This window comes from Amia ocellicauda, chromosome 1 (assembly GCF_036373705.1).
Source record: "Amia ocellicauda isolate fAmiCal2 chromosome 1, fAmiCal2.hap1, whole genome shotgun sequence".
Lineage (NCBI taxonomy): Eukaryota > Metazoa > Chordata > Actinopteri > Amiiformes > Amiidae > Amia > Amia ocellicauda.
Genome location: NC_089850.1, coordinates 37,713,186 through 37,739,700, shown reverse-complemented (window position 1 = coordinate 37,739,700; position 26,515 = coordinate 37,713,186). Strand labels below are relative to the sequence as shown.

General features: G+C 40.1%; 1 protein-coding gene across 24 annotated transcripts in view; it reads left to right on the top strand.

Annotated features, from left to right (window-relative positions):
* Window positions 1–2,252: 2,252 nt before the first annotated feature.
* The window catches only part of LOC136749462 (pumilio homolog 2), a 31,402-nt gene continuing 7,139 nt past the window's right edge, over window positions 2,253–26,515 (top strand). For 2 of the 24 annotated variants that reach the window (XM_066703955.1, XM_066703915.1), the window contains exons 1-17: window positions 2,253–2,387; window positions 4,812–5,199; window positions 14,799–14,867; window positions 16,051–16,156; window positions 17,216–17,403; window positions 18,835–19,001; window positions 19,164–19,434; window positions 20,108–20,201; window positions 20,632–20,739; window positions 21,894–22,036; window positions 22,420–22,552; window positions 22,861–23,004; window positions 23,560–23,856; window positions 24,101–24,337; window positions 24,908–25,175; window positions 25,988–26,117; window positions 26,337–26,471. In XM_066703955.1, coding sequence (XP_066560052.1) covers window positions 4,825–5,199; window positions 14,799–14,867; window positions 16,051–16,156; window positions 17,216–17,403; window positions 18,835–19,001; window positions 19,164–19,434; window positions 20,108–20,201; window positions 20,632–20,739; window positions 21,894–22,036; window positions 22,420–22,552; window positions 22,861–23,004; window positions 23,560–23,856; window positions 24,101–24,337; window positions 24,908–25,175; window positions 25,988–26,117; window positions 26,337–26,471 — 2,865 coding nt within the window. In that variant the 5' untranslated portion in view covers window positions 2,253–2,387; window positions 4,812–4,824. Of the gene's footprint in view, window positions 2,388–2,466; window positions 2,901–4,811; window positions 5,200–14,798; window positions 14,868–16,050; window positions 16,157–17,215; window positions 17,404–18,834; window positions 19,002–19,163; window positions 19,435–20,107; window positions 20,202–20,613; window positions 20,740–21,893; window positions 22,037–22,419; window positions 22,571–22,860; window positions 23,005–23,559; window positions 23,857–24,100; window positions 24,386–24,907; window positions 25,176–25,987; window positions 26,118–26,336; window positions 26,472–26,515 lie in introns of those variants that run through there. The other 22 variants (XM_066703932.1, XM_066703889.1, XM_066703906.1 and 19 more) reach the window with 19 other exon arrangements.

Genomic DNA, 26,515 nt, shown 5'->3' with positions numbered 1-26,515 from the left:
TTGCTTGCACAACATGTTTGGGTTATAGCACTGAAAATAAACAGCCATAACAGGCATTTCTGAATGTTTTCCAATGTGGTTTTGTAGAAAGGGTTATTTGTATGAGTAATGTGGTGAGGGCATGTTTTGTCAGATCACTTGGCTGTCACGAAGAATATTATAACAAAGATGTTGAGATCTTAGATATTGAGTTTAATAAACAGGAATCTGTTTCTTGAACAACTAAATGCATGTAGTTACTGAAACAATCTAGCCAGTTAGATATTTAAGACTTCTCTGTGATGCTTGCTCTTGAATATGGCTTTGGGTTGGAAAAAGGTAATAAAAGGAAGCTGGTGGATTGGATGCAATAGGTTGTTCATATTCAGTAGAAAGCATCACAGAACAATCTAACTGGCCAAATTAGACTTAATCCTGGCTAGAGACATTTTGCACAACCTTCAAAACAATCATAAGGATTTAAATTATTTCTTGGAAAGTTATGACACAAATTACAAAACATTACCAGTAGTGTTTTTATACTGTCTTTAACGTTTTGGAGCTCAGATATGAAACTGGCTTTCAAACTGTAATATGGAACTATTTATATGTTGTATAATAGTATTTACAGTGTTACAATATAAATGTATATATCTTTATATCTCTGTGGTTATTTTAGTGTTAAACAGCAATGTGCACAGCAAATTATAACCACAAGGGTGCTTCTTATTTCATAATGTTGCTCTTAAAGACTTTGAACATACATATTGCACTAATAACAGAGCTACTAGACAGAAAACACCACATCCTTTTCTCTAATAAAATTCATATTCTGTACCGAGTGACATAAAATACGTGCGACTTGACTGCAAATCAGGTGATTTCCAAAATCCTATTAATGTAGTACCAATATACACTCACCTAAAGGATTATTAGGAACACCATACTAATACTGTGTTTGACCCCCTTTCGCCTTCAGAACTGCCTTAATTCTACGTGGCATTGATTCAACAAGGTGCTGAAAGCATTCTTTAGAAATGTTGGCCCATATTGATAGGATAGCATCTTGCAGTTGATGGAGATTTGTGGGATGCACATCCAGGGCATGAAGCTCCCGTTCCACCACATCCCAAAGATGCTCTATTGGGTTGAGATCTGGTGACTGTGGGGGCCAGTTTAGTACAGTGAACTCATTGTCATGTTCAAGAAACCAATTTGAAATGATTCGACCTTTGTGACATGGTGCATTATCCTGCTGGAAGTAGCCATCAGAGGATGGGTACATGGTGGTCATAAAGGGATGGACATGGTCAGAAACAATGCTCAGGTAGGCCATGGCATTTAAACGATGCCCAATTGTCACTAAGGGGCCTAAAGTGTGCCAAGAAAACATCCCCCACACCATTACACCACCACCACCAGCCTGCACAGTGGTAACAAGGCATGATGGGTCCATGTTCTCATTCTGTTTACGCCAAATTCTGACTCTACCATCTGAATGTCTCAACAGAAATCGAGACTGGACTGCCGCATACTGGATGTTTTTCCCTTTTCACACCATTCTTTGTAAACCCTAGAAATGGTTGTGCATGAAAATCCCAGTAACTGAGCAGATTGTGAAATACTCAGACCGGCCCGTCTGGCACCAACAACCATGCCACGGTCAAAATTGCTGAAATCACCTTTCTTCCCATTCAGACATTCAGTTTGGAGTTCAGGAGATTGTCTTGACCAGGACCACACCCCTAAATGCATTGAAGCAACTGCCATGTGATTGGTTGGTTAGATAATTGCATTAATGAGAAATTGAACAGGTGTTCCTAATAATCCTTTAGGTGAGTGTATGTCTGCACCCGTGTGTACCGTTGTATGTCTTTTGTTTAATATCAGCCAATTATTTTTGAAGTGCATCTCGGCATCGACGGCGTCTTTTATTCTATTTGACTATTTGAAAAAGCAACAGATACAATAAAGATCATTGTTTCAAAAATGCCGTATCTCTTTCGTTGGCTGACTGTAACTCTAAATGCGCAGACGCACTTTGACAACGTACATTACAGACGCCGGCGCTGTTAACAGTCCCGGCTGCGGCCGCTGCCTGCGCTGGTTGCGTTCCTGCGGCGCAGATCTCCGCAGGTCTGCGCTCTTCCACCAATGGGATCGGCGGGATGGTGCAGATCTGCGCAGAAATGCGGGCGCCGGCCTCTCCGCTGGCTCCTCCCTCGCAGGCGGTCGCCATGTTGTCGGAACTGCTCTCGCCGCGGCTCAGTGCGAGAGGGGAGGGGGGAGAGGGCGACACTTCCACTCCACATCCCCCGTCCAAACCCCAACCATTAAACACCGACCTGCACCAAACACAACAAAACACACATATAATTATAATCCTCCGCCATCCGACAGCACGGCCCGTGAGTATCCCGTCCAGCCCCCGCTTCGGATCGGATTCACACCTCGGGGGATTCAAATCCGGGGTTATTGCCAGGGACCGAGAGTTGAGAACATTTTATTATTTTTTTAATTTCCTTTTGTTTAGCGGGTAAGGCCCTTCTGTTTAGAACAAGGAGGGGGGCCATGTTAGTGTAGTAACCCAGCAGCAATGGCCGGCTCGGCTGCTTTTAAGGAGTTTGTGTTGTGTTAGTGGATTATTTTAAGAAGCTGGTGGATTCGTGTTGGTTGGGATTTTTTTTTGTCTTTCTTTCCGTGAGCAGTTCCGTCCCTGCGATGGCAAGCGATGTGTGTTTCTAAACGTGTCCGGCTTGCTCTTGCTTTCTTCCATTTTTAAAAAGGTGAAGGTAAGAGGCCCGGGCTGTGTGTAAATACGGTGTAAGTTAGGTCAGGCTGAAGTAAGGGCTGTTGTGATGGGGGACCTTTCTTGACGAGTGCATGCTCTCCGTGTTGGTCTTTTCCTAGTCCGGTTCAAGGTAAAAACGCAAACAAACTAAAAATAGGTTCATTTATGAAAGCAGTGCATTTGAATTTATACATATTATCATGTTTGCTTTTTTGTGTTGGAGGTTTTCTACGAGGTGTCTTGTTTCACTGTAACAAAATAAAGGCGACCGAGCGGTCAAAAAAAAAAACCATTGCAGCAAAACTACAGTGTAAGAGTAAAAGTATGTGGTCGGCCGATGGTTTCAGCCTTTCGGTTTGTTGTGGTTCTTGTTCCTGCTGTAATTGTGAAGAACTTGGCTTGTTTACTAACAACCGGGTGCTGTCGGTGCCGTGTCACTAAGACTCATTTTTCCGTCAATATTGTTGATTTTGCGTTTCTGTGACAAATACCCGCGGTTTTGACACTTATTGACTTACGGACGTGTGTCCAGAAATGCACAATCCCGGCTTTTTCCACTAAGTTCAGTGTAGCTGTTGCAGTGGCGAGACAGTTGGCCATGACAGTAACTAGGCCTCACTCTTTGTTTATGCTTTGTGTATTGAAATGCGTGTTCAAAACAGTCAGGAGCAGTTCAGCGCTATGTAATAGTTTTCATCATCAGTGTCCCACTTTTTTAATTTTTTTTTTTTTTTTTCCTTTCTTGAATACTAAACTATAGTCTATTTGAAAATATTGTGAATGCTAATTTGAATGTGCCTTCATTGGTCTAAATGCCTAAATCTAAAAGAGGAACCAGCCTGAAACGTTTTTATTTTTCATTACGTTTTGCCTATTTAGTTATGTATTTAATAAAGCATTCAGTTTTATGCATTTCATTGATAAGCAGCAGGGTAGCAGAAATGGCACTTTTGTTCAATAGGCCAGAAAGGTCATAGACCCTACAGGTCTAAGCCCCTGTTGTTGCAAAAGAAATGGGGGAGGGGAGGGTGGAGTAAGGATAGTGTATTCTTTACAAATGACACCAGTTGATGTTTTTATAGAAACCTCTAGTTATGGCTTTGTCCCAGTGAGGCGATGCCCATTAAGTGATTTGAGGTTGGTGTGTTATTTTTAAATTTCATTATAGTTCTCTGTAAGTGGTTTTCACACATCATGGACATGTTTTAGGACTGGACATTTTCAATCACAATTAGTAGTTTACACATGGCAACTGTTGTATTTACTGATAATGTACATGCCAAAAGAACAAATTAAAATGTAGCTTTTTTGTGTGTGAATTTCAGATCTCCAGGCAATTACAGAACACTAACTTTTTTCTTTTTGTTTATTTTCCCATTTTCTTTTTTGGGCATATGGCAATTCTGTGGGGGGTGTTGCCCTTTGACACCTCTTTGCTGAGAGGTCTCTAGGCGGTATTTAGTATTTATATTGGAGTTTGGATGGCTTTAATCCTTTTCTGAGCCTGCAAAGCAGCAGTTAGTTGGAATAAAACTCTAAACCAGCTAAGAGATGTTAAAATGCCCATGTAATCAGGCTAAAATATTCAGTGTAAGCCATAATAACATGGAGGTCTCATCACTTTTATTTGTATTTATGACTTTAGACTTATGTGAACTGTCTCATTGAAAGGTGTGTGTTTCATCTTTACATTAAAAATAGGTGCAAATGAAAAATTGCCTACATACACACAATTCTCTAAAGCCACTATACATACCATTTGAGAAAGTAAACTGAAAAAAAAGTGTCTTTGTGATGATTTTGAAAGGAATTCAAATATTGCATCAGCTGGTAACTATATTGATAATTACATACTGTTTATGGAGGTTACAATATTTAAACCTCAAGTTCATGATTTATTTTGACAAGAATAAGGAACTTTGTCATGAACCATTATCAGTATACTGAATCGAATGCAACATTCTATAGTTTTTCCCCATATTCCAATATAATTAAATAAAGCTATGTCCAATAATGCTATTGCCTTTTCCCTCTTCCACAGGTTTCTACGTGGAATGAGCATTCCATGCGTCCTCCTAGGCATGAATGAAGTTGCCTGGCAGGAGACCCGGGGAGGAATGATGCATGCGAATGGTGCTCAGGAGACCGGAGGAGTTGGGGTTCCTGTGGCTGGATCTTTGGCCGGTGCAGGTGGAGGGCCGGGCCCGGGTGTTGTACCCCCTCCGCAAGCACTCAATGTGGGCTCCAATCCTCACTCTCTTCACCCGGCCGCAGTTGCAGGCGCGCCGGGGTCCCAGCCCCCTCTCAGTGGGCGCTCTCAGGACGACGCCACAGTGGGCTACTTCTTCCAGCGGCAGCCGGGAGAGCAGCTAGGGAGCTACACCAGCAAGCACCGCTGGCCCACGGGAGACAGCATCCACGTAGACCAGGTAAGATGCATTGACAGTAAGTGTGCAGGTGAACAGGGTTGTCTCTTACTATTACCCAGGTGTGGCTAATCAGAACGAAGGGTTGTACATTTTGAGGGTTTCACAGACCCAAATTAGTGGTATTTCTTGACTATCCTTCAAAAATAACATGGTAGTCCAAGGCTAGTGCTCATCTGGCCCTTTGAAAGCAGTAAGACATGCACTGAATTCTAAAAAAAAGTTTTCCTCTGCAGTTTAGTCCACTGAACTTTCCAATCTCCAAATGAAATTCCAAAATATTTACTTAAACTTGCCTAAAGTTTATATAATCCTAAAAGGATGAATGCACTGAAAACAGTAACTAACTTTGAATTAGAAAAGCAAATATTGCCCATCTTTATAATCAAAGCAGGAAGTTACTGAGTGAGACCTGCACTGTATTAAAACATGGCTAAATTACAACATGAAAACATTTCCTTTTTTTTTTTTTTTTTTTAGATGTTTGTAGTTGTTCATATTTAAAAATCTTTAATAAATGTTTTCTTTTGAATGTAGATAGATTTTCCTGGCACCACTTTTTAAGATGCCAATAGTTTGTGTGGACATTTTATATTGAAATAATGTTTGGAACTCCCAGCAGTTCAAAGTAAAAGTATTTTAGTTAAAGTGAATATATCAAAGGGCTATTAAAGGGTTATTAAAATTTGAATTACTCTGTGTTCCTAAATACACTGCACATACCCATTCATGACTTTTCCTAACTAAGTGTATTAAGCATGCCTACAGCGTTCTAGCTGCGTAAATGTGAAAATAAATAAGTTATGAACACATTTACCTAGTTATTTAGACCGGTCATTTAAATACATAATCAAATATAATGCATAATCCTGCCTGACCTTTACAATACAGTCAGTATGGTGATCTCTACCTGTCTACAATCTTTCATGTGTTTGAAAAACACATGCATTGTACCTGTAATGCTGTCTTCTTACAACTGTAGTCAGATTGAGTGGATACAGTGATTACCCTGCAAATCAGTGAAAATGCTGTGTACATGAACATGACTGATTCAGGGGCATCAGTGATACTGAGAATGACAGATCATTTTTGGGTTTGTGCCAGTGCTGTGAAAACATTGTGAGTGAAACGCCAGGTCCAAATGGCACCTTACTGTTTGCTGTTACTCTACTGATCAATAGAAATTGCTATTGCTACTGCACATAGTACAGAATGCAATAGCACAGGCACATCACACGGAAAATAATGATTCATGGGTAGAGAAGAGCATTTATTGCAATGCTATATATTCGTGGAGCAAAAGTGTTCACCTGGACAGGGCTGTCAAAATGCAGTGTGTGGTACGCACTCATGCAGGGAAAGTGGAGAAACATGTCCTGTGTGGACTGTCCCGAGCTGTCAGGTATTCAGGCTAAATGCATAGTCAATAGGTTATTGAAATATGATACAGTGAATACTAAGTTTACATGTGTGTTGAAAATGTTTACTTTGATAAATGCAATAGTTTTTTTTTCAACTATAAAGTATTACTTTTGAGCATTATTCCAATATTTACATTTACACTTGTTTCATTCCCTTATTGTATGCCATTGTTGAGCTTTTTGCTTATTGTAGGCTATATATTTGTTTTGACTGCATTGAGCGCATTTAGAAGAGTATTTTGTTATTTATAGCAGTATAAATTTAAATACTCCATTTGTGCTATTTAAATGTTGGGTTTGATGTTCATGAATTAAACTTCTGAGTTTTATACGATGGTTTGCCTTTGATTATCATATCACAGCTGTTAAAGAGCTATCGGTTACAGTGACCGGCTTTGGCACTTGTAGGTAGTTCAAAATATCGGTGCTTCTAGTGTTAAAGCACCTAACCTAATGGTATCATCCAACTTATTACTCTAAGCGATTTAATTAACATATCCAAAGAATGACATTCAGCTCAAAGTAGCAGTGATTTATCCACACTATCAGTCCAGTGTGAAATTACACCAAAGTTGTTTTATTTGCAATTAAATGTTCAACACTATGGAGTTATCATTGTTTTTCACCAGGGCTTATTGAAATTAACAAATAAATTGGCAATATTTTCAAGTAGTGGTGAGGTGACTATTCAAGAATGGACACCGGCAGAATTATTTGTAGTAATGATCTGTTTCAGGAAAACCAGAATGGTCAGTATGTCTGGAGTAAATATTATGTGATCTCATTTTGTAATTCAGTGATTGTTGAGAGGGTGAGGCATCTGAGGAAATTGACATTTTATTTAACCACTTTAGAATCTTCATTGTACAGTGTAGGGCAAATGTTCAAATTGCATGCGGATACAATCAATCAATCAATCATAACTCAGTGCGGCGCTCCATAATTGAAATATCTTCATCATGATATCCCTCTGTAATTATTTTCTTAATATCTGTATTGTTGTTTAACAATAGGGACAGGTAGGGTCTTCCCATGAGGTTGATATCCCCCTCATACATCAAGAGTATTGTGGAGTAGGATGGATGAATTATGGGCAAGTTTAATTAGTTGAGAGATGACAGGATTATGAACAGTGGGCTGCAATTAGTTATCAGATTAGTCAGTAAAAGTAGGTTCCCAAGGTAAGTAAGTGGAATTCCTATCCAAATTACACCACAAATGTATCATATTTTGGTTTGGGGGAATTTTGCATATGAATAGGAGTGCATCATAAATGATAAACTGACTAACTTTCAGAAGAAAAACGAATTGTTATAAAGTTATACTCATGCGTGACACCAGACTAATTGCTTGTAATTATCCCGGTTTGCTAAATTGATATATTTTATCAACAGACAAGCCTTTACTGGGATTTGAGTGTGAAATACATAGAGGTGCCTTTCAGAGATTTGTATTGCGTGTTGTATGAGGTTGCTGTAATTACAGACCACGGTCTGCTGCTTCATCGATCATGTATGAATGAATGTATTTGGTACACTGTTCAGCTATACATTGCAGCACATGTTTAAGATCACTTCAGGTGTGTTCAGTCAGTGCCATCCAGGGTAACTAGACTGAACAGGGGAAGCAGGATTTTATGTTGCTACAGGTGCTTTAAGCATTGTTTAGCCTCACAAAAATGTGGTATTCCACAAATTTCCATTTTATTCCTGATAATTCCCATATATTCCCAATAATTCCCACTGAAAGTTTCCACCTAAGAATATTCCCAAAATTGTGCAACCCTACTCTCCCGTAGTGGTCACTGTTTGTAGGATGAGCAGAATGCAGTGAACACTGAGCAGTGTGGCACATCCTGAGGGGTACAGAAATGTATGTGGCTGTAATACTCTAGTACAGAATCCTAGCATGCATTTACAGACACGGCAAAACTGTGTCCAAAGTGAGCGTTGCTCATTATAGTCCAACTGTGACTGTTGTCACTGTTGCTGACCTGGAGTACTTGGATTTCAAGCTGGCAGTCCAGCACTTTGTGTACCTAAAGCTCCTTCTCACACCTGTCAGTCTTGCTAGAACATTGTACCAGAACACGTAATGTGCATATTAATCGGCTCATTTTCCACACGACTGGGAATGCAGTTTGCAAAACAAATTATTTTTTTCTTTAGGAAATAAAATTATGCTCAGGAAATAACACTTTTTAAATGTAATTGATTATTGTCAGTAGGTGTATTTTCACATTCACAAACCCCATAAACAGAGGACAACAGGAAATAACGTGAATCATTTATGTAGTCTGAGTGTATGTAAATGAGTAAGACCACAAATTATATATCGGAACATGTACTATACCAGGGGTAGTCAATAGGCGGACTGTGGGCCAAATCCGGACCGGCAGACGCCTATGAATAGACCATGAGAATAATTTTAATTATGATTTTTTTTTTATGTATTGTTATGGAGGTTTGTTGTACTCGGTGCTTATTGTGTGGAAACTAGTAGCTGGTTATTAGCCAATACAGTAGAATGTTGCATATTAATATGGGATGTCCTATAGAGCTCATGTTCCCGTTAGTTGTTCGCTGATTCCTGGTTCGGGCGTCTCTGTATGCGTTCTGGACTGGGGCAAGAGCGTCACTTTATACTTGTCAAATAAACAGATAAACTGCGGATCATTTGATGTGTGGACATATTTCAACCTTGACTCCAAAATATAAGTGAATTCACACGACCAGGGTGGGGGGGTTCACGGTGCCATTGCTTGTATTCATGTAGAAACTCCTACATCAGCGGTGGAAATGGCTGATTTCCAATGAAGACATATAACGAGCGCACAAATCAAAGTGTGCCTCCTCACCTGTTTCAATTACAGAGCTCCACCGAAATAGATCTGTGATTGACAATCACCAGAAACCACATCTAGGTTGCCTTCATAATGTTGGCTGATGTGTGGTTTTTTGCTAGTGAAATATGGTTGTGAAGTAAAGATATGTTTGAGTCAAAATCTGCCTATTTTCATGGAGATTTTGAGCTAAGTTTTTCGACGTTGAAATGACTCAGAATCGGACGTTTCAGGTCTCCAATTTTCGAAATCTTCTGGGGGAGGAACCCCAGACCCCCCGCCCTGAATTCCTCAATCCTCTTTGCCCTCATTTTGCAACATTAATTGTGAATAGTGGACAGTGATAGAGGGGAGTGGTAAAGACTCGTAATACGACACAAAATGCTTGAAAGTTTCTGATGTGTATATGCCTACAATAAACTATAACAAAAAAATTAAAAATGGTCTGAAACAGTTTTAATACTTTTATATTTATTTAATCATTATTTTTGTACTTTGACAACACAGCGCTTCATTTTTTCCACATTTTGTTATATTACAGACTTATTCCAAAATGGATTAAATTAATTATTTTCCTCAGAATTCTACAAACAATACCCCATAATGACAATGTGAAAGAAGTTTGTTTGAAATCTTTGCAAATGTATTAAAAATAAAAAAGCAGATGTACATAAGTATTCACAGCCTTTGCCATGACACTCAAAATTGAACTCCGGTGCATCCTGTTTCCACTGATCATCCTTGAGATGTTTCTACAACTTGATTGGAGTCCACCTGTGGTAAATTCAGTTGATTGGACATGATTTGGAAAGGCACACACCTTTCTATATAAGATCCCACAGTGAACAGTGCATGTCAGAGCACAAACCAAGCCATGAAGTCCAAGGAATTGTATGTAGACCTCCAAGACAGGATTGTATCGAGACACAGATCTGGGGAAGGGTACAGAAAAATGTCTGCAGCATTGAAGGTCCCAATGAGCACAGTGGCCTCCATCATCCTTAAATGGAAGAAGTTTGGAACCACCAGGACTCTTCCTAGAGCTGGCCGCCTGACCAAACTGAGCGATCGGGGGAGAAGGGCCTTAGTCAGGGAGGTGACCAAGAACCCGATGGTCACTCTGACAGAGCTCCAGCGTGTCTCTGTGGAGAGAGGAGAACCTTCCAGAAGAACAACCATCTCTGCAGCACTCCACCAATCAGGCCTGTATGGTAGAGTGGCCAGATGGAAGCCACTCCTCAGTAAAAGGCACATGACAGCCCACCTGGAGTTTGCCAAAAGGCACCTGAAGGACTCTCAGACCATGAGAAACAAAATTATATGGTCTGATGAAACAAAGATTGAACTCTTTGGCCTGAATGGCACGCGTCATGTCTGGAGGAAACCAGGCACCGCTCATCACCTGGCCAATACCATCCCTACAGTGAAGCATGGTGGTGGCAGCATCATGCTGTGGGAATGTTTTTCAGCGGCAGGAACTGGGAGACTAGTCGGGATCGAGGGAAAGATGAATGCAGCAATGTACAGAGATATCCTTGATGAAAACCTGCTCCAGAGCGCTCTGGACCTCAGACTGGGGCGAAGGTTCATCTTCCAACAGGACAACGACCCTAAGCACACAGCCAAGATAACAAAGGAGTGGCTACAGGACAACTCTGTGAATGTCCTTGAGTGGCCCAACCAGAGCCCAGACTTGAACCCGATTGAACATCTCTGGAGAGATCTGAAAATGGCTGTGCACCGATGCTCCCCATCCAACCTGATGGAGCTTGAGAGGTCCTGCAAAGAAGAATGGGAGAAACTGCCCAACGATAGGTGTGCCAAGCTTGCAGCATCATACTCAAAAAGACTTGAGGCTGTAATTGGTGCCAAAGGTGCTTCAACAAAGTATTGAGCAAAGGCTGTGAATACTTATGTACATTTTGCTTTTTTTTTTTTTTTTTTTAATAAATTTGCAAAGATTTCAAACAAACTTCTTTCACTTTGTCATTATGGGGTATTGTTTGTAGAATTTTGAGGAAAATAATGAATTTAATCAATTTTGGAATAAGGCTGTAACATAACAAAATGTGGAAAAAGTGAAGCGCTGTGAATACTTTCCGGATTCACTGTATTACTAATTCACAGAATTGTGTGTGTTTAAAAGGGGCATTTGGAGATCTCCCCCCCTGGAGTCTGGACCTGGACTATACCATGACCATGAAATTTGGACCCTGACAAAAAGTAGACTACCCCTGTCCTATACCCATCCTAGATATTTTGTAATGATTCTGTATTAGTGTTTTTTTTTTTTTTTTTTTTTTTTTTTTGCTTGTACCTTCCTGGATGCCGTTAAAAAATAAAAAAAATAATAATATTTATCAGTTGCCATTGCAAGCAAGCTGTCATTCCTCCACAGTGCAGCTACTCTAAAAGTGGTTTGTGATCTTTCCATCTTAAAAAAATAAAATAATGCACAGAATTGAGCTTTTAACACCATAAATAGCTGACTTCCAGCATTTTGTGACAAAGGTATACTAAAGCTTATAGTAACCTGATTTTGTTCTTGGTTCTAACAAACATACTTGTACTTCACACCCTTTTGAAACTGTACATTTGAAATATTGTTTTCTTAAACCTTATCAGTGATGTTTGGACACTTACACAGCCTAGAGATAACTAATGATTCCATTTCATTGAAGCAAGATGGGAGGTATGAAAACATTTGACTTTCACTCCATATAAATCTGCTTAGAGCTGTATGTTACAGTCATGAACAAGACCTAAGAACATCATTGTGAATAACTCCTTACCTGTTATGTGCAGTGCTTGTCAGATTCTTCAATTTCTTCTCTTGTGGTGTTGATGTGGTGTTCTTACAGCTGTTGTTTACTTTAAAGTACTAGTTTGTCGTTCAAGCTCACTGAGGCTGTGAGATTATTTGCACTTTCTTTCCATGTACGTAGAATTTTCTGTAACAACAGTCTTTGAATTTACAAACATGCTTAATATAGACATATCTCTAATGTAACCCGTTAATAGCTGTTGAATAAGTATATTTAAAATATTACCAAAATAATGTATTAATTCCCTTTTATTTCTATGCTTTTTGATTTAGTAATCAAATTTAATATCATTCTGACAGGTAAGGGTTTTAATGCTGTTTTTCTTCTCCACATAATTTCTCTGCCCTGTCTGCCTGTGCCCTTTCTTTTGAATAATTACTCTGAATAGCAAGTGTAAATTAAGTAAGCAGTAAGATTTAAATTGTACATTTTACTGTGTGGTTGATGCACCTTATGCCAACAGTAAGGATTTATGTTGTCAATGTGGTAATGTGTATGGCAATGACTTAATCTGCATGCAAGAACATGCAGTCTTGTTCTCTTAAGATCTTTAATGTTGTTATTCTTCCATCCTGATAAACACTCACTCCCCATACAGTTCTTATGCTACATGGTTCACCATGATCAGTTTTGCTTGTGCTTTTTTTATGGATATGATTAATTGACTTATAGATTGCAAACGTTAAAAATCCCATTGACAGCAATAGTGGAAATCTTAAAATTCCATTCTCCCGCAAAGGCATTCCATCGATGTATGACTGATACACCTGTATGGCTGAGCACCTGTTACAGTAGTTGGCACAATCTGTTATCAAACTTCAACTAAAAAAAATAATATTTTTTAAAATGAGTAATGTGATGTTTACATGATTGGGATAAGGACAACGGAATCTCGTGTAAGCTCTTTGAAAATGTGTTTTAAATTGTGCTTAAATCATTAATGCAGAAATGAAGTTTCATTGAATGGTCATTCACCAAGTGACATGAGGTATACATTTTATTTTATTGCTAATTTTTTTTTTTTTTTCTGGTGTTTTGACATCCCTGGTTTCTTTAAAGTGTGTTTTGAAGGTTTAAGACCCCGTTCACACTTATTAGGCCGGCCCTGGGACGCCTCAAATTTACTCCTATTTTTTTTTTTTATAAAAGAGACCCTGTTCACATTTGCATTTTTAGGAGGCTTAAGTGCGTTCACATATGCGGGCGAAAAGGAGGCCTAAACGAAATGCAGGCCGGGAATTAAACAAATCTGCTCAAACAAACCAGTTACGCATGACATTAGGTCTGCTTACAGGTGTATGCAATTTATTTATAATCACAACTTATTAATATTGATATTTATATAGGCTATTGATCGGTTCTATATTTTCTTTGAAAGTAATCTTAACCCTTTGCGGCCGAAGCTTTCTAGTATAATTAAAAAATGTGCTGGTTCAATCGAATGTCTATCTTCGATTCTGAAAGTCTAAAAGTGCTGTTATACAATTCACCCGAAAGCGAAGCACATGTAGTAGGACATCTACATTTAAATCACAAGAAATTGTATGCATTAGTTATCAATAGCCTATTGAGATTTATAATCTGAAAGTCTATTACATACACATACAATACATATAATATATTACAGTAGTAGTACTTCAGAAGTGTCTGTCTCTTCAGTGCTGTTTGCTGCAGGTCAATGTGTCCCATGCAATACAAGCTGCTGCTGAGTTCCTCGGAAAAACGTGCAACCTTTTCTCTGGACTCCATGGTTTGTTGTAATTTTTAAATGATATTGTCAAAAGCCTAGAATTTAGAACAAGGGCAGTAATGTTCAGACTGTACAATGCACTAGTTAGAGCTCATCTGGATACTGTGTACAGTTCTGGGCTCCACACTTCAAGAAAGATATCGCTGCTCTAGAGGCAGTTCAGAGGAGAGCAACCAGACTTATTCCAGGTCTGAAGGGAAAGTCCTACTGAGAGACTGAGGGACCTGAACCTTTTCACCCTGGAACAGAGGAGACTAGACTTGATTCAAGTCTTCAAAATCATGAAAGGCATTGACCACATCAAACTAGAGGAGCTTTTCCAGATCAGCAGGGACACACTGACGGACCCTTCTGACACTTCACACAGTGTTGTCACAATCTGGAACAAACTCCCAGCGATGTGGTTGAAGCTGAAAATTTGGGAACATTTAAAAATATACTGTATAGGATCCTTGGATCACTTAGGTATTAATGGACACCAAACGAGCACGTTGTGTCGAATGGCATCCACTCGTTTGTAAACTTTGTTCTAATGCTGTACGATGGCAATATTCCTCTCATTCTGTAAAACGGCACACCCTTTACCATTTACCTGATGGCATTTCAGTGTCTCAATACAGGAATTTCTGAAGCATTTGTCATGGTGCAAATACAATTCTAACAGTAGGTTTCTGTACTATAACCCATCCGATTACCAACCAGAGCCCCTCAAACCTGACCTTTGTTCTCTGTGACCTCTAAGTCAGTTTGTCTTTTATTTACAGGTTCGGTCTGTGGATGAGATGAATCATGACTTTCAAGCTCTTGCACTGGAATCTAGAGGAATGGGTGAAGTATGTAACCAATGCTTTTAAAAGTATTTTGTTTTAACTTTACATTTTAGAGGCTATGGTCCTTTTATGCAGAAGTAGAATGCATTTAATTTGAGAAACTTTAGATTTAAAAGTTTTCTGCATTGTAGTATGTCAAATGTACTATATAGAGGGTGTCCCCTAGTGTCTGACAAGTAAACCCTGATGCAGAACATCCCCATGCTCTGCTCCCTCCCTAATAAAGGGCTCCTTGGTGTGAAAATCCTATCAACCTGGCATCTTGTATTGGACATTTTGGTGGTGTAGAGTAGCTGGGTGGTGTAAATAGAAGATTATGGGGACATTTGTGGCCCATTCTCATACTAGTGTTCTGCAAAACGTATAACATGGTTATCACACTGTTTACCAAGTACTGGTATATATCCACAAACAGCCCTACTGCTGTGGAAGCCAATGTCTACTTAAGAACTATTTTAAAAGGACTTCCCTTTGTTAGGTGCATTATAAATATATGTGCATTAAAATGCTTTCAATTCTCTTCTTTGTTGACTGTCTGGAGTTTGAAAGCACAAGGTTATGTACTCTGATATTAGACTACAGATTTCTTGTAATTAAAATGTTGTATTAATCATACTTGTTCAGTATGCACTAGTTATTTTAGCCACTAGTTGCAAAAAAATGGGGGCAAAATGACATTTTTAAACTAATCTTATTGCCAATCACAAAATTATGTAAAGTATCTAATTTACATAAGATGTTGGCACTGGTTAGTCTGATGTGCAGTATGCTTATGCATTTAAGTTGCACTGTGGTCAACAGGTTTTGGATGCACTTTAGAAATGCATCCAAAACCCATTGATCTTAAATTGTACAGTAACTGCATTTCAGAATTATTTGGCCCATTTATACAGCTGCATATGACAAAGGAAAAGCTAGAGGATTGCAGTTTAAAATACAATTCCTTTTTAATCTGTATTATCGGCACACATTCATTAAAAGAGATGCACAATTTAATAAATCCTACTGATGATTAAGGAGAAAAAAAGTTTAAAAGCAGTGGGTTACAATGGCACCTCCATCAATTTGTCTTTCAGGTAGTCTTCTCCTGACTGCTTCAGTTATACTAAACTAGGAACTGTAAAGTACAAGATAACAAACCATTAACTGAAATCCACTTTTTTTTTTTTTTTGTCCCCCCCCAAAGTTGTTGCCTGCAAAAAAATTCTGGGAATCTGATGAGTCAGCTAAAGACGGTCAAAAAGGGATTTTCTTGGGAGATGAGTGGAGAGACAATGCATGGGGTGCCTCACGTAAGTTATGGTTTATATATTGGTTTGGCTAAGCTGCAGTCCTAAGCTTTGTATTATGAGTTTTGCAGTACTGATTTCTAAAACAAGTGCAACTTAGCGTTCCACTCTGCCGAGGACATCTCTAACAGTCAGGCACCTTCAGCAGCCACTACAGGGGAACTTGCTTTGTTGCGTGCATGTTACTGGCATACTACATCTCATACCTGAAAGAGATCAAAATAGTTTGCTTTCTTCACTTACAGATCCGTTTAATGCATTCCTAAAATTAAACTTGGGATCCACTAGAAAGCTATTGTCTATCATTCAAATGATTTGTAGCTGTGTATGTGGTGCACACTCAAGTTAATGTGAATGACAACCTATTGATATAGCAATGCTTTTATATTACAGAGCAAACACTAAATGTAGATCTGACTATGAAAGGTGCTTTAATGTGAGATTAACACATTTAGTATTAAGTGTGAACAAAATATATAGAATTAATGGAATTTCCATGTGTATAGTAAATTAGTTGGTGGGATGCAACCTGATATTTTTTATTTTCTTTGTAGATGCTTTTTAATAAGCAATATTGTAGCTTCTTTGTGCTTAACATGCACATGCATGTTTTGTACACGAGGAATCTATATAGGTAAGCATAATGCTGTGCAAAATATTTTAATTTTATCTTTTTCATCATTGATAGCCCATCACATTTCAATACTCCATGACCTGCCATTGTGGTGTTGATTTTATTTTGTATAATATAGGTAGCACAGCAGTTTCTAGTCTGATGTCATTTTTGAATTTATTGTAGAATACCAAGCAGTAATTTAATAATTACTCTGCTTTTATTTCAGAAAACTTTCTGCTTCCAAAAAATGCAGCCTCATTGAACATAACCTGTTGTTCAGCTCATTCAGCACTCATTGACAATAATGGAGCAATTTCTATAACTTATACTTATGAAATCTTTGACGGAGCATAAGTATATGTATATATTTCCATTTCTCTCTCCTTCTCTCCCCCCTACCATCTCCTTCCCCCCTCTCTCTCCCTGCCTCCATCTCCTGGAAACAGATCACTCGGTATCACAGCCCATTATGGTACAGCGGCGGCCTGGGCAGGGTTTCCATGGGAACAGTGAGGTGAACTCGGTCCTGTCTCCACGCTCCGAGGGTGGAGGTCTGGGAGTCAGCATGGTGGAGTATGTCCTCAGCTCCTCACCTGGAGACAAGCTGGATGCCCGCTACAGAAAAGGAGCATTTGTAAGTCACATTAAAAACACATTAGGGCTGACAGTTCTAATTTTTATTTATTCAAGTATTTTTACACATTGTTCTTATTTTCTTATTGAGATCGAGTACTTTCATCAGGAGGAATTAAGTCATGTCCTGTAACCATTTAAAACAAAAATATGCAGATAGGAAATTATTTTACAATTAATATTTTAGGTAAATTGGGAAGCACAAGAGAGCATTTGTTTCAGCTGAAAATTGTTCCTTCAGTGGTCAGTGTTTTGACATGACAAAACATAATTTGGAGCAAATATGCCATGAATGATCAAGAGATGCAAAATGTTTTAAATTTCAATATCTTATGTTTGTCATTTGTTAATCTTACTGCATATCTATAAAATATAAATTTATACTTTTTTCAATATTCAATATTCAATATTTCCTTTAATGTGGTCGGATTGTATTTCTGAAGTCTCATGTTTTATTGGGTGACCTCCGAGTTGTTCGCTTTCACGATTCCAAAACTAATTGCATGCTGTCGGCTAGATATTAACCCTTTGCAGTCCAGTTATTTTGCAGCTGTCAGGCTGCTCAGGTCCAATTTAATTTTGTAAGGAATATAACATTTCAGAGCATGTGTTGTTCAAGTTGAAATAACTTCACTTTTTTAGCAAAAATAAATGCACAAAGCAGTATTCCAAAGGACACCCTTAAATTTGAAAATAGGCTTTTTTTTTTTTTTGCACTGTTAGTCATTTTTACATTCCAGGCGCAAATGAATAAAAAAAAAAAAAAAAAGTGTAAAACGGTTAGTTTCTGGCAATAAATTTAGGACTTTAGAAAAGCTACAAAACTTCTTACAGCACTTCACATACCTCTAACAAAGGTAACCAGCAAAAAACCCAAAACATTTGCAACTATTTACATGTGGCGAGGTTTGAAAAAAATATATAAAATGCACAAAAATATGCAATAAGTCACCTAAAAACGATATACTATGTGAAATTGTTGCAATGCTCAATGTTCTGTCTGTTTTTGCAGTGTATGATGCTTCTTGCAGCATACACCTGGGTGTATGGCAGGCTTTCTTCTGCAGGTTTTGAATAAGTATATAGTCTCATTTCTTACTCCATCTAAATAACTATTTACTTCACTGTCTGCTCATTCTATCATCTGTAACAGTTGTGCAGATGTGTGTGTGGTATTCTGACTCCATAATGCTGATGCGGTGATGTTTAGCCTGCAGTGAGAGCCTGCATCTCTCTATCACTTCCTCACTCCAGACTCTCCCAGGGAGGGCTTAAAGGCTGCTGAAGGCTGATTCCAGAAAAGCATTATTTTTCTATGCAAAAGACCAGTTTTACACAGTCCCACACAGGACCGCAACCGCATTTTTACAATGTCGCATTGAGTCCAACATAGGACCGCAAAGGGTTAAAGTAGTTTGTGTTCCACTCTCAGGGTGCTGGAGATACTGAACCAGTTGTTGCAGAGAAGAGTGACCCAAAAGGCCAGCCATCCCCATTTGAGGAAGACAAGAGCAGAGAGATGAAACAAGATGACGATGTTTCCAAAAACAATGGCCGGGGGCTACCCAATGGAATGGATGTTGACTGCAAAGACTTCAAGTATGCAACTGCCTTTGTTCATTTTAGGCTTATTTGTGATGCTTCCAAGACAACTAATAATTTCCTCTATAATTTGCAATCTATAACTTGTTTCAGTTTGGTTGCCTTTGAGTTTTAGTGCAAGATAACTTTCAAGCCTGTCTTGGTTTCCTTTCCCCATAGTCGCACTCCTGGCAGCCGTCAAGCATCCCCAACAGAGGTTGCTGAGCATCTGGGTCTCAGTCACAACAATGCTGATGGCATGGGGCAGCATTCAAACCCAGCAGTCAACAAGGTGCCTGTGGAAGAGTTCCAGAACTCTGAGGCACAGAACATGGACAACATGGAACAAGTGGGGCTGGAATCACTGCAGTTTGATTATGCAGGCAATCAAGTGCAGATGGACTCATCTGGAGCCCCGGTGGGACTGTTTGATTACAGCTCCCAACAACAGGTTTGTGCATTTCAGGACAAGCAGAGTAGCACTACCTTATACAGACTCCAGACAGAATAACAAAGGCACTGAGGAGTTATTTGAATGTGCTTTGTGTGCACATACTTACCCTGTATGTCCTGTTTAACATGACTATTGGCATTCCTGCTAAGGGAGAAACAAATTTCTCCTCAATTCGGAAATAACGGGTGATACCAGAATGACATGGGATTCCAGGAAAAAAACAGCAGCACCACTGTTCTAAAAATATAAAAAGCTTTGAGTTTGAGAATTTCAAAGTTACTGGTATGTTATGTTTGTGCCCATTTTTTCCAATTTACTATCAATGGTGATTCAACTAGTTTGTTTCTTGAAATTAAGTGTATGTTAGTACTGAGACAACAGTGTACTCTGATTAATGTCCATGTATTCTGTAGGGCATGTCATCCGACCTCATTAGGGTTTATAGTAAACAGAAGAACCACAGTGAACCAGCTCTGTAAACAAACAAACAATATATAAACGTGTGTGGTGTGGTGATGCAGTAGATTAATAAATCCCAAGATGTGTAATCCTTGTTTGTTCTTCCATTCCTATCTAACGATTACCTTGCTTAGTGTTTGAGCAGACAAGACAGCAGGATGGTATCAATGGAAAGATAACAAGGATACCCATTTTCTTTTTGTTACTCCAGCTTTTCCAACGGCCCAATCCACTGACAGTGCAGCAGCTGACCGCAGCCCAGCAGCAGCAGTACGCACTGGCTGCAGCTCAACAGCAGCATATAGGTGAGATGTAATAACGTGCATGGGGAGAAATTACTTATTGACATGGATAGCTTGAAAAATAATGTGCTTGTTCAAGGTAAGGCACTTAAGGGAATGTAGGTATGGGCTTATTTCTGGGAAAATTTGTGGGCAAGGGCCTCCAGAGGAATGAGAACAGACTGTTTGCTGGAGAATGCAGAATGGTGCTGCAATCTTATCTCTTTGGGTTTGCAGTGTATAATTTGTAAGAGTATGTGTCGTTATTTGGCTGCTTAATCTAAGCATGAAATATTGTAACGGTTTCAAAGGCAGTTTCATATCCAGACTTGCTTTGTAGCAATAACTGTCACCTGATGTACAATCACTGCTGACAAACCAAGAGCTGCCTCCAGTGATTGTAAATGGTTGTAAAACATTTGCTTTTCGTTGACAGCAGGTGTATTTTCAGCAGGCCTTGCTCCAGCTGCCTTTGTGCCAAACCCATATATCATCAGCGCGGCCCCTCCGGGCACCGACCCCTACACTGCAGCAGGACTCGCCGCGGCGGCCACTCTCGCAGGTACCCCAGTTTTTCCCCTTCTCTCTGTGAATCATCGCCGACATGAAACTGTGCATAAGAGGGGAGTAGTCTTGGACTTCCCTGACACATTAGACATCCTTTCAGTATTACTCTGACTACCATGTGACATTCACATTGCAGTCTTGTTTTTTCCTAGGCTTTTTGTGTGCAGTTTTAAGTAACCCTTGATGTAATATTATGTGTATATATATGTATATTGTAAAATCTAAAACCGCAGATCTGGAATGATCCAATTTAAGATTGAGTGCTACAAATGCTGATTTATAGGGTAACATCAGAAACTTTGTGCACTATTCTGTTATGACTATTATTTGTCTAGCAGATGGTCTTATCCAGGGTGACTTGCATCACATTATTTTTTGCATACAATTACCCATGTATACATGTGGGTTTTAACTGGAGCAATCTAGGTAAAGGGTACAACAGCCCGCAACCCCCTGTTCCAGACTACAAAACCCTTACCACTACTCCACACTGCTGCTACATTGTTTGAATGGGATGGATATATGTTTATGTATTGGAAACTCCCTCCTTCCACTGGCACTATATTTCTGTTAGTTTTAGGTTTAATAGCAGTTCCTCATGTGCATTTAAGGAATTACAGTGAGGGGGGGGGGGAAGTATTTGATCCCCTGCTGATTTTGTACATTTGCCCACTGACAAAGAAATGATCAGTCTATAATTTTAATGGTAGGTATATTTTAACAGTGAGAGACAGAATAACAACAACAAAATCCTGACTTGGAGAGGATCTGCAAAGAGGAGTGGGACAAAATCCCTCCTGAGATGTGTGCAAACCTGGTGGCCAACTACAAGAAACGTCTGACCTCTGTGATTGCCAACAAGGGTTTTGCCACCAAGTACTAAGTCGAAGGGGTCAAATACTTATTTCCCTCATTAACATGCAAATCAATTTATAACTTTTTTGAAATGCGTTTTTCTGGATTTTGTTGTTGTTGTTCTGTGTCTCACTGTTAAAATACACCTACCATTAAAATTATAGACTGATCATTTCTTTGTCAGTGGGCAAACATACAAAATCAGCAGGGGATCAAATACTTTTTTCCGTCACTGTATGTTAGCCTTGTGTTCATCACTTGATTCTGACCACTTCTATTCTGTCCCTCTCCTAGGCCCTGCTGTTGTGCCCCCTCAGTACTATGGCGTTCCATGGGGTGTGTATCCAGCAAATCTGTTTCAGCAACAAGCAGCGGCTGCAGCTGCCAACAACTCTGCGAACGCCCAGGCTGCCAACCAGGGACAGGGGCAGCAACAAGTAGGCACTAAAATATTCCTTCTCTTATTTAGAAATGCATTTTAAGCTGCCACCAGATCTCATTTTCATTATGGGCATCCTGCTGGGTTATCTTAATATGCATTAAGACACAAAGGTCAAGTATTTAAACACAAGCTCTGTCCTCTGGTGGCTGGGGAGCCAGAGAATAGATACAGATGAGAAGAGGATATGTAGTCCATAGGTGCATTAATGCACTAATTGGCTTTCAGTTGTCCTCTCCTCTCTCTCATGGTTCTTGTGATAGAAAGACCTAGGAACCAGTCTGCACTGTGCTGTGCGTCTTCAGGACACTGCTGCCCCACTCCTGTCTATTGACTTGTTAGTGTGTGTTAATGGTCGGTGGCTCTTCATTCCTGTCGCAGGTTATGCGTGCGGGAGGCAGCCAGCGTCCTCTCACCCCCGGCCAGGGCCAGCAGGGCCAGCAGGCTGAGTCTCTGGCTGCGGCTGCAAACCCAGCACTTGCCTTCGGGCAGGGGCTAGCCACGGGGATGCCAGGTCAGTTCTTCAGGGCAGGTAAAGATGCTTCTTTTACAGACCAGCTTGCTCTGCTTAGTAGTAGTTTGGTGCCTTAATGGATAGTATATACAAAGTTATTAAATGTTTATCTAGTTGCAGTAAATAAGTGTTTGGCAAGTGCAAAAATTGGCCTTTGAAATGTCTTTAAATTCTTAATAAATATTGTATACAATACTTATAGATGTAAAATGATTTAATTCATTAGGCACATTGTGTTCTTTTGTGTATGTGAAGAGATGTCTGTAAAAATTGGCTTTGTCACTATACTGATCTTCTTATCCCCACAGGCTATCAGGTTTTAGCCCCAGCTGCCTATTACGATCAGACTGGTGCCTTAGTGATGGGCCCGGGAGCTCGGACGGGACTCAGTGGACCCATGAGATTGGTGGCTTCCACACCAGTCATTATCAGCTCTGCGGCTGCTCAAGCAGGTGGGTCACCTTCTCCATTGCTGTGGTCAGGCTTGCAGCCGTGCTAAACCATCACTACCACAGGAATTGGGCAATACTGTGACATTTTAAATGTATTGGAGTAATGTCATCCCACCCCTAGCGGCCTTCACTATGTCTTCTGTTTATAATCCTAACCTCATCACCTTATTGGTTTCATTTATGGTACGAACTCGTCCTATTTTCTCTGCTCTGAGTCAAGGCTGTTTTTCTAGATGAAATTACATCAGTTAAATGTCTGAACAGCCCTAATTCTGAAAATGCATCAGCCTTCTTGCAGTGGTAGTGTGGAAAAGAGTTCATAGAAAAATGCTTAGTGAAAAAGCTTTTATTCCCCCATTCATTGCTGGCTTATGTTTGATAGGATGGGTACATTCTTAAAAAAAAAAAAAAAAAAAAAAAAAAAAAAAACAGCATAAAATGACTACTGTAATACTGGCTTGAGAAATTGAAGAAATGTAAATGCCGCTCCTTCGTATTCTTGGTACCTTTTGTCAACACCATGTCATTAGTGTCTGTCTGGTCTTGTTGCCGTAGCTGCAGCAGCCTCCGCATCGGGGACAGGAAACAACCTGGCAGGAGCTGCCAATGGGCTTTTCCGTCCCATCAGCTCTCAGCAGCAGCAGCAGCAGCAGCAACAGCAGCAGCAGCCGCCCAACAGCAACATGCAGTCCAGCTCCTTCTATGGCAGCAGCTCCATGTCCAACAGCTCCCAGAGCAGCTCCCTGTTCTCCCACGGGCCGGGCCAGCCTGGAAACACCTCCCTTGGCTTCGGGAGCAGCAACTCCCTGGGAGCTGCCATTGGATCAGCACTCGGGGGCTTCGGATCAGCAGGTCTGCTGCTGACATTCCAGAGAGCTGCTGGTTTAATTTTGACTTTTGAAATAGTGTATAGACCTACAGTGTGATTGCATGTGCCAGTGTAGAGCTGTAGACGCATGCATTTACTGGAATAACTGCGTTCAGGGGTTAAATATTGTAAATTACACTATAGCGGCTCATCAGTTTTATACAGATATTTATTGTGGCATCACCGCTCAGTGCAATACCCTGACAGTGAATTTCCTTGTGTCTTCAGTTGCCAGCTCTGCCAGCAGCAGCACCTCCCGGAGAGATTCCCTGTCCGCCAGCTCGGACCTGTACAAAAGATCTGGCAACAGCCTGGCGCCCATTGGGCAGCCCTTTTACAACAGCCTGAGCTTCTCCTCCTCTCCCAGTCCCATCGGCATGCCCCTGCCCAGCCAGACCCCCGGACACTCCCTCACCCCGCCGCCATCTCTCTCCTCCCACGGCTCCTCCTCAAGTTTACATCTAGGTATGTCCAACACCGGTGAGGTTACGGGCCTTCACTTCTTAGATCCCAGTAAGTTAAACGTACCAGCTGCTCACTTGTCTGTCGCTTTTGTATGCATCGTTTATCCTAGTGTTTATTATGAATGTAGAATTCAGGATGTGTTGTGTTGTGTAAGCGGGGTTGCAAATAAGCAGCCTGAGCTAGTTTTTTGGAGAAAAGGCAATTGGAATTAATTGGTATTTTAACTAGGTTTTATGTTTATGCAGACTTAAGGTGACAAAGCTAAAACCTAAGCACATGCCTCTCTGTAAAAAGCAAAAATAAATGTTGCATTTAAACACAATTATAAAACATTTTATATGGAACACACAAAAACACAAGTTTTTCTCCAGTGGGGAAGAAAATAGACAATTATGTAAAACTTTCAATTTAACAGAAGTATTAAAAACTGGCTGTTAGTTTTTCGTCTTCTGTAAAAGAGGTGATGCATGTAACTTGATTTTTAAGGTTTTATGAATGAACCTCAGATTGCATCTTCCCACTCAGTTTTTTTGTTTTTGTTTTGTTTTGCTCTGTTTTCTGCTGTAAAAGGAGGGCTTACCAATGGAAGCGGCCGCTACATTTCTGCAGCCCCCGGCGCCGAGGCGAAGTACCGCAGCGCCGCCAGTACCTCCAGCCTGTTCAGCTCCAGCAGCCAGCTCTTCCCTCCGTCTCGACTCCGCTACAGCCGCTCAGACATCATGCCCTCCGGCCGCAGCAGGCTGCTCGAGGACTTCAGAAACAATCGCTTCCCCAACCTCCAGCTGAGGGACTTGGTCGGCCACATAGTGGAGTTTTCCCAAGACCAACACGGATCCAGGTACATTTGCAGTCGGTGATGCCGAATAAAATATTTGTGTGTGTGGGAGAGGTGTAGTAATCTGACGCTTCTATTTGTCACAGATTTCACAGATTTTTGGTAGTTAGTTAAGGTTGGTAGTTAAGGTGGAGTAAAATTGAACTTGTCAGTAATTAGTGCCATGTAAAAGACACTGCCTATAACAATGAAGCATAATACAGGTGAGCTGTGTGAAGCAGGATCAGTGTAACACCTACAGTTCTGTGTTGTTCAGCCTCATCTTTTCAGTAATTTCCCATTTTTAATTTGCTATACTCAGGGTACTAAAGAGTGGAAGATCCACTGCCAGCTTTCACAGAAGCCTTACACTAACGCATTTTAATGTAATCTCAGTGGGATTTGAATACCACCACAGTGTTAGTCTCCTTAGAGACTCGGTGGAAATATCGAACTCTTCAGATAATGTAAAAGAAACTGTCATGCCTTTATTACATTTTTTTACATTCAGAAATTTACATAAAATGGCTTGTGTGTGCTGCCTTTCACTGCAAAATGATTGTAGTAACCGCATTAGCCTGGCAGGAGGAATGGCTCCATACCAAATTATATACACCAAACATTGATTGTGCATTACACAGTATGTTTTCAGTAGTTTTGTCATATGGTAGGGAGAGTTTGAGAAGCATTGCATTGCTGTTCAACAGACCACATTTGTTAGAATTTCATGTGTAATTTGTTTACTTTATTTTGCTTAGGCTGTGCTGTACCGTAGGGAAATAACAGCTGCTTTAGCGACTGTATGATCGTCTTCTCATTCTTGTGCCGTTGATCAGGTTTATCCAGCAGAAACTGGAGCGCGCCACCCCTGCAGAGCGGCAGATGGTTTTCAGTGAAATTCTGCAGGCGGCCTACCAACTGATGACGGATGTTTTCGGCAACTATGTGATACAGAAGTTTTTTGAGGTAATGAATTGGTGTGAGTTAGTTCTACAGGACCTTCCCCTTACTCAATTTTTATTTTATGGTGTTTTACAACTTTTTAAATGTTGATGCCAGATGGTGAAATGATGGTTAAAAAATAACCAAGGTCAGTCACTGAGTCAGCGATTTACCTAATTTTGAGGTACAGTTATGTGTAACTGGTTGTTTCTGAAGTTAATGTTGTTTTTCTCTTTCTGCAAGTTTGGAAGTATTGATCAGAAGCTGTCTCTGGCCACTAGAATCCGCGGCCACGTTCTTCCTCTCGCTCTGCAGATGTATGGCTGCCGTGTGATTCAGAAAGCCCTCGAGTCAATCTCCTCAGACCAGCAGGTAATTGTAAGTTAGAGCAAATTTTTTGTATTTCTCAAATACAAAATTAG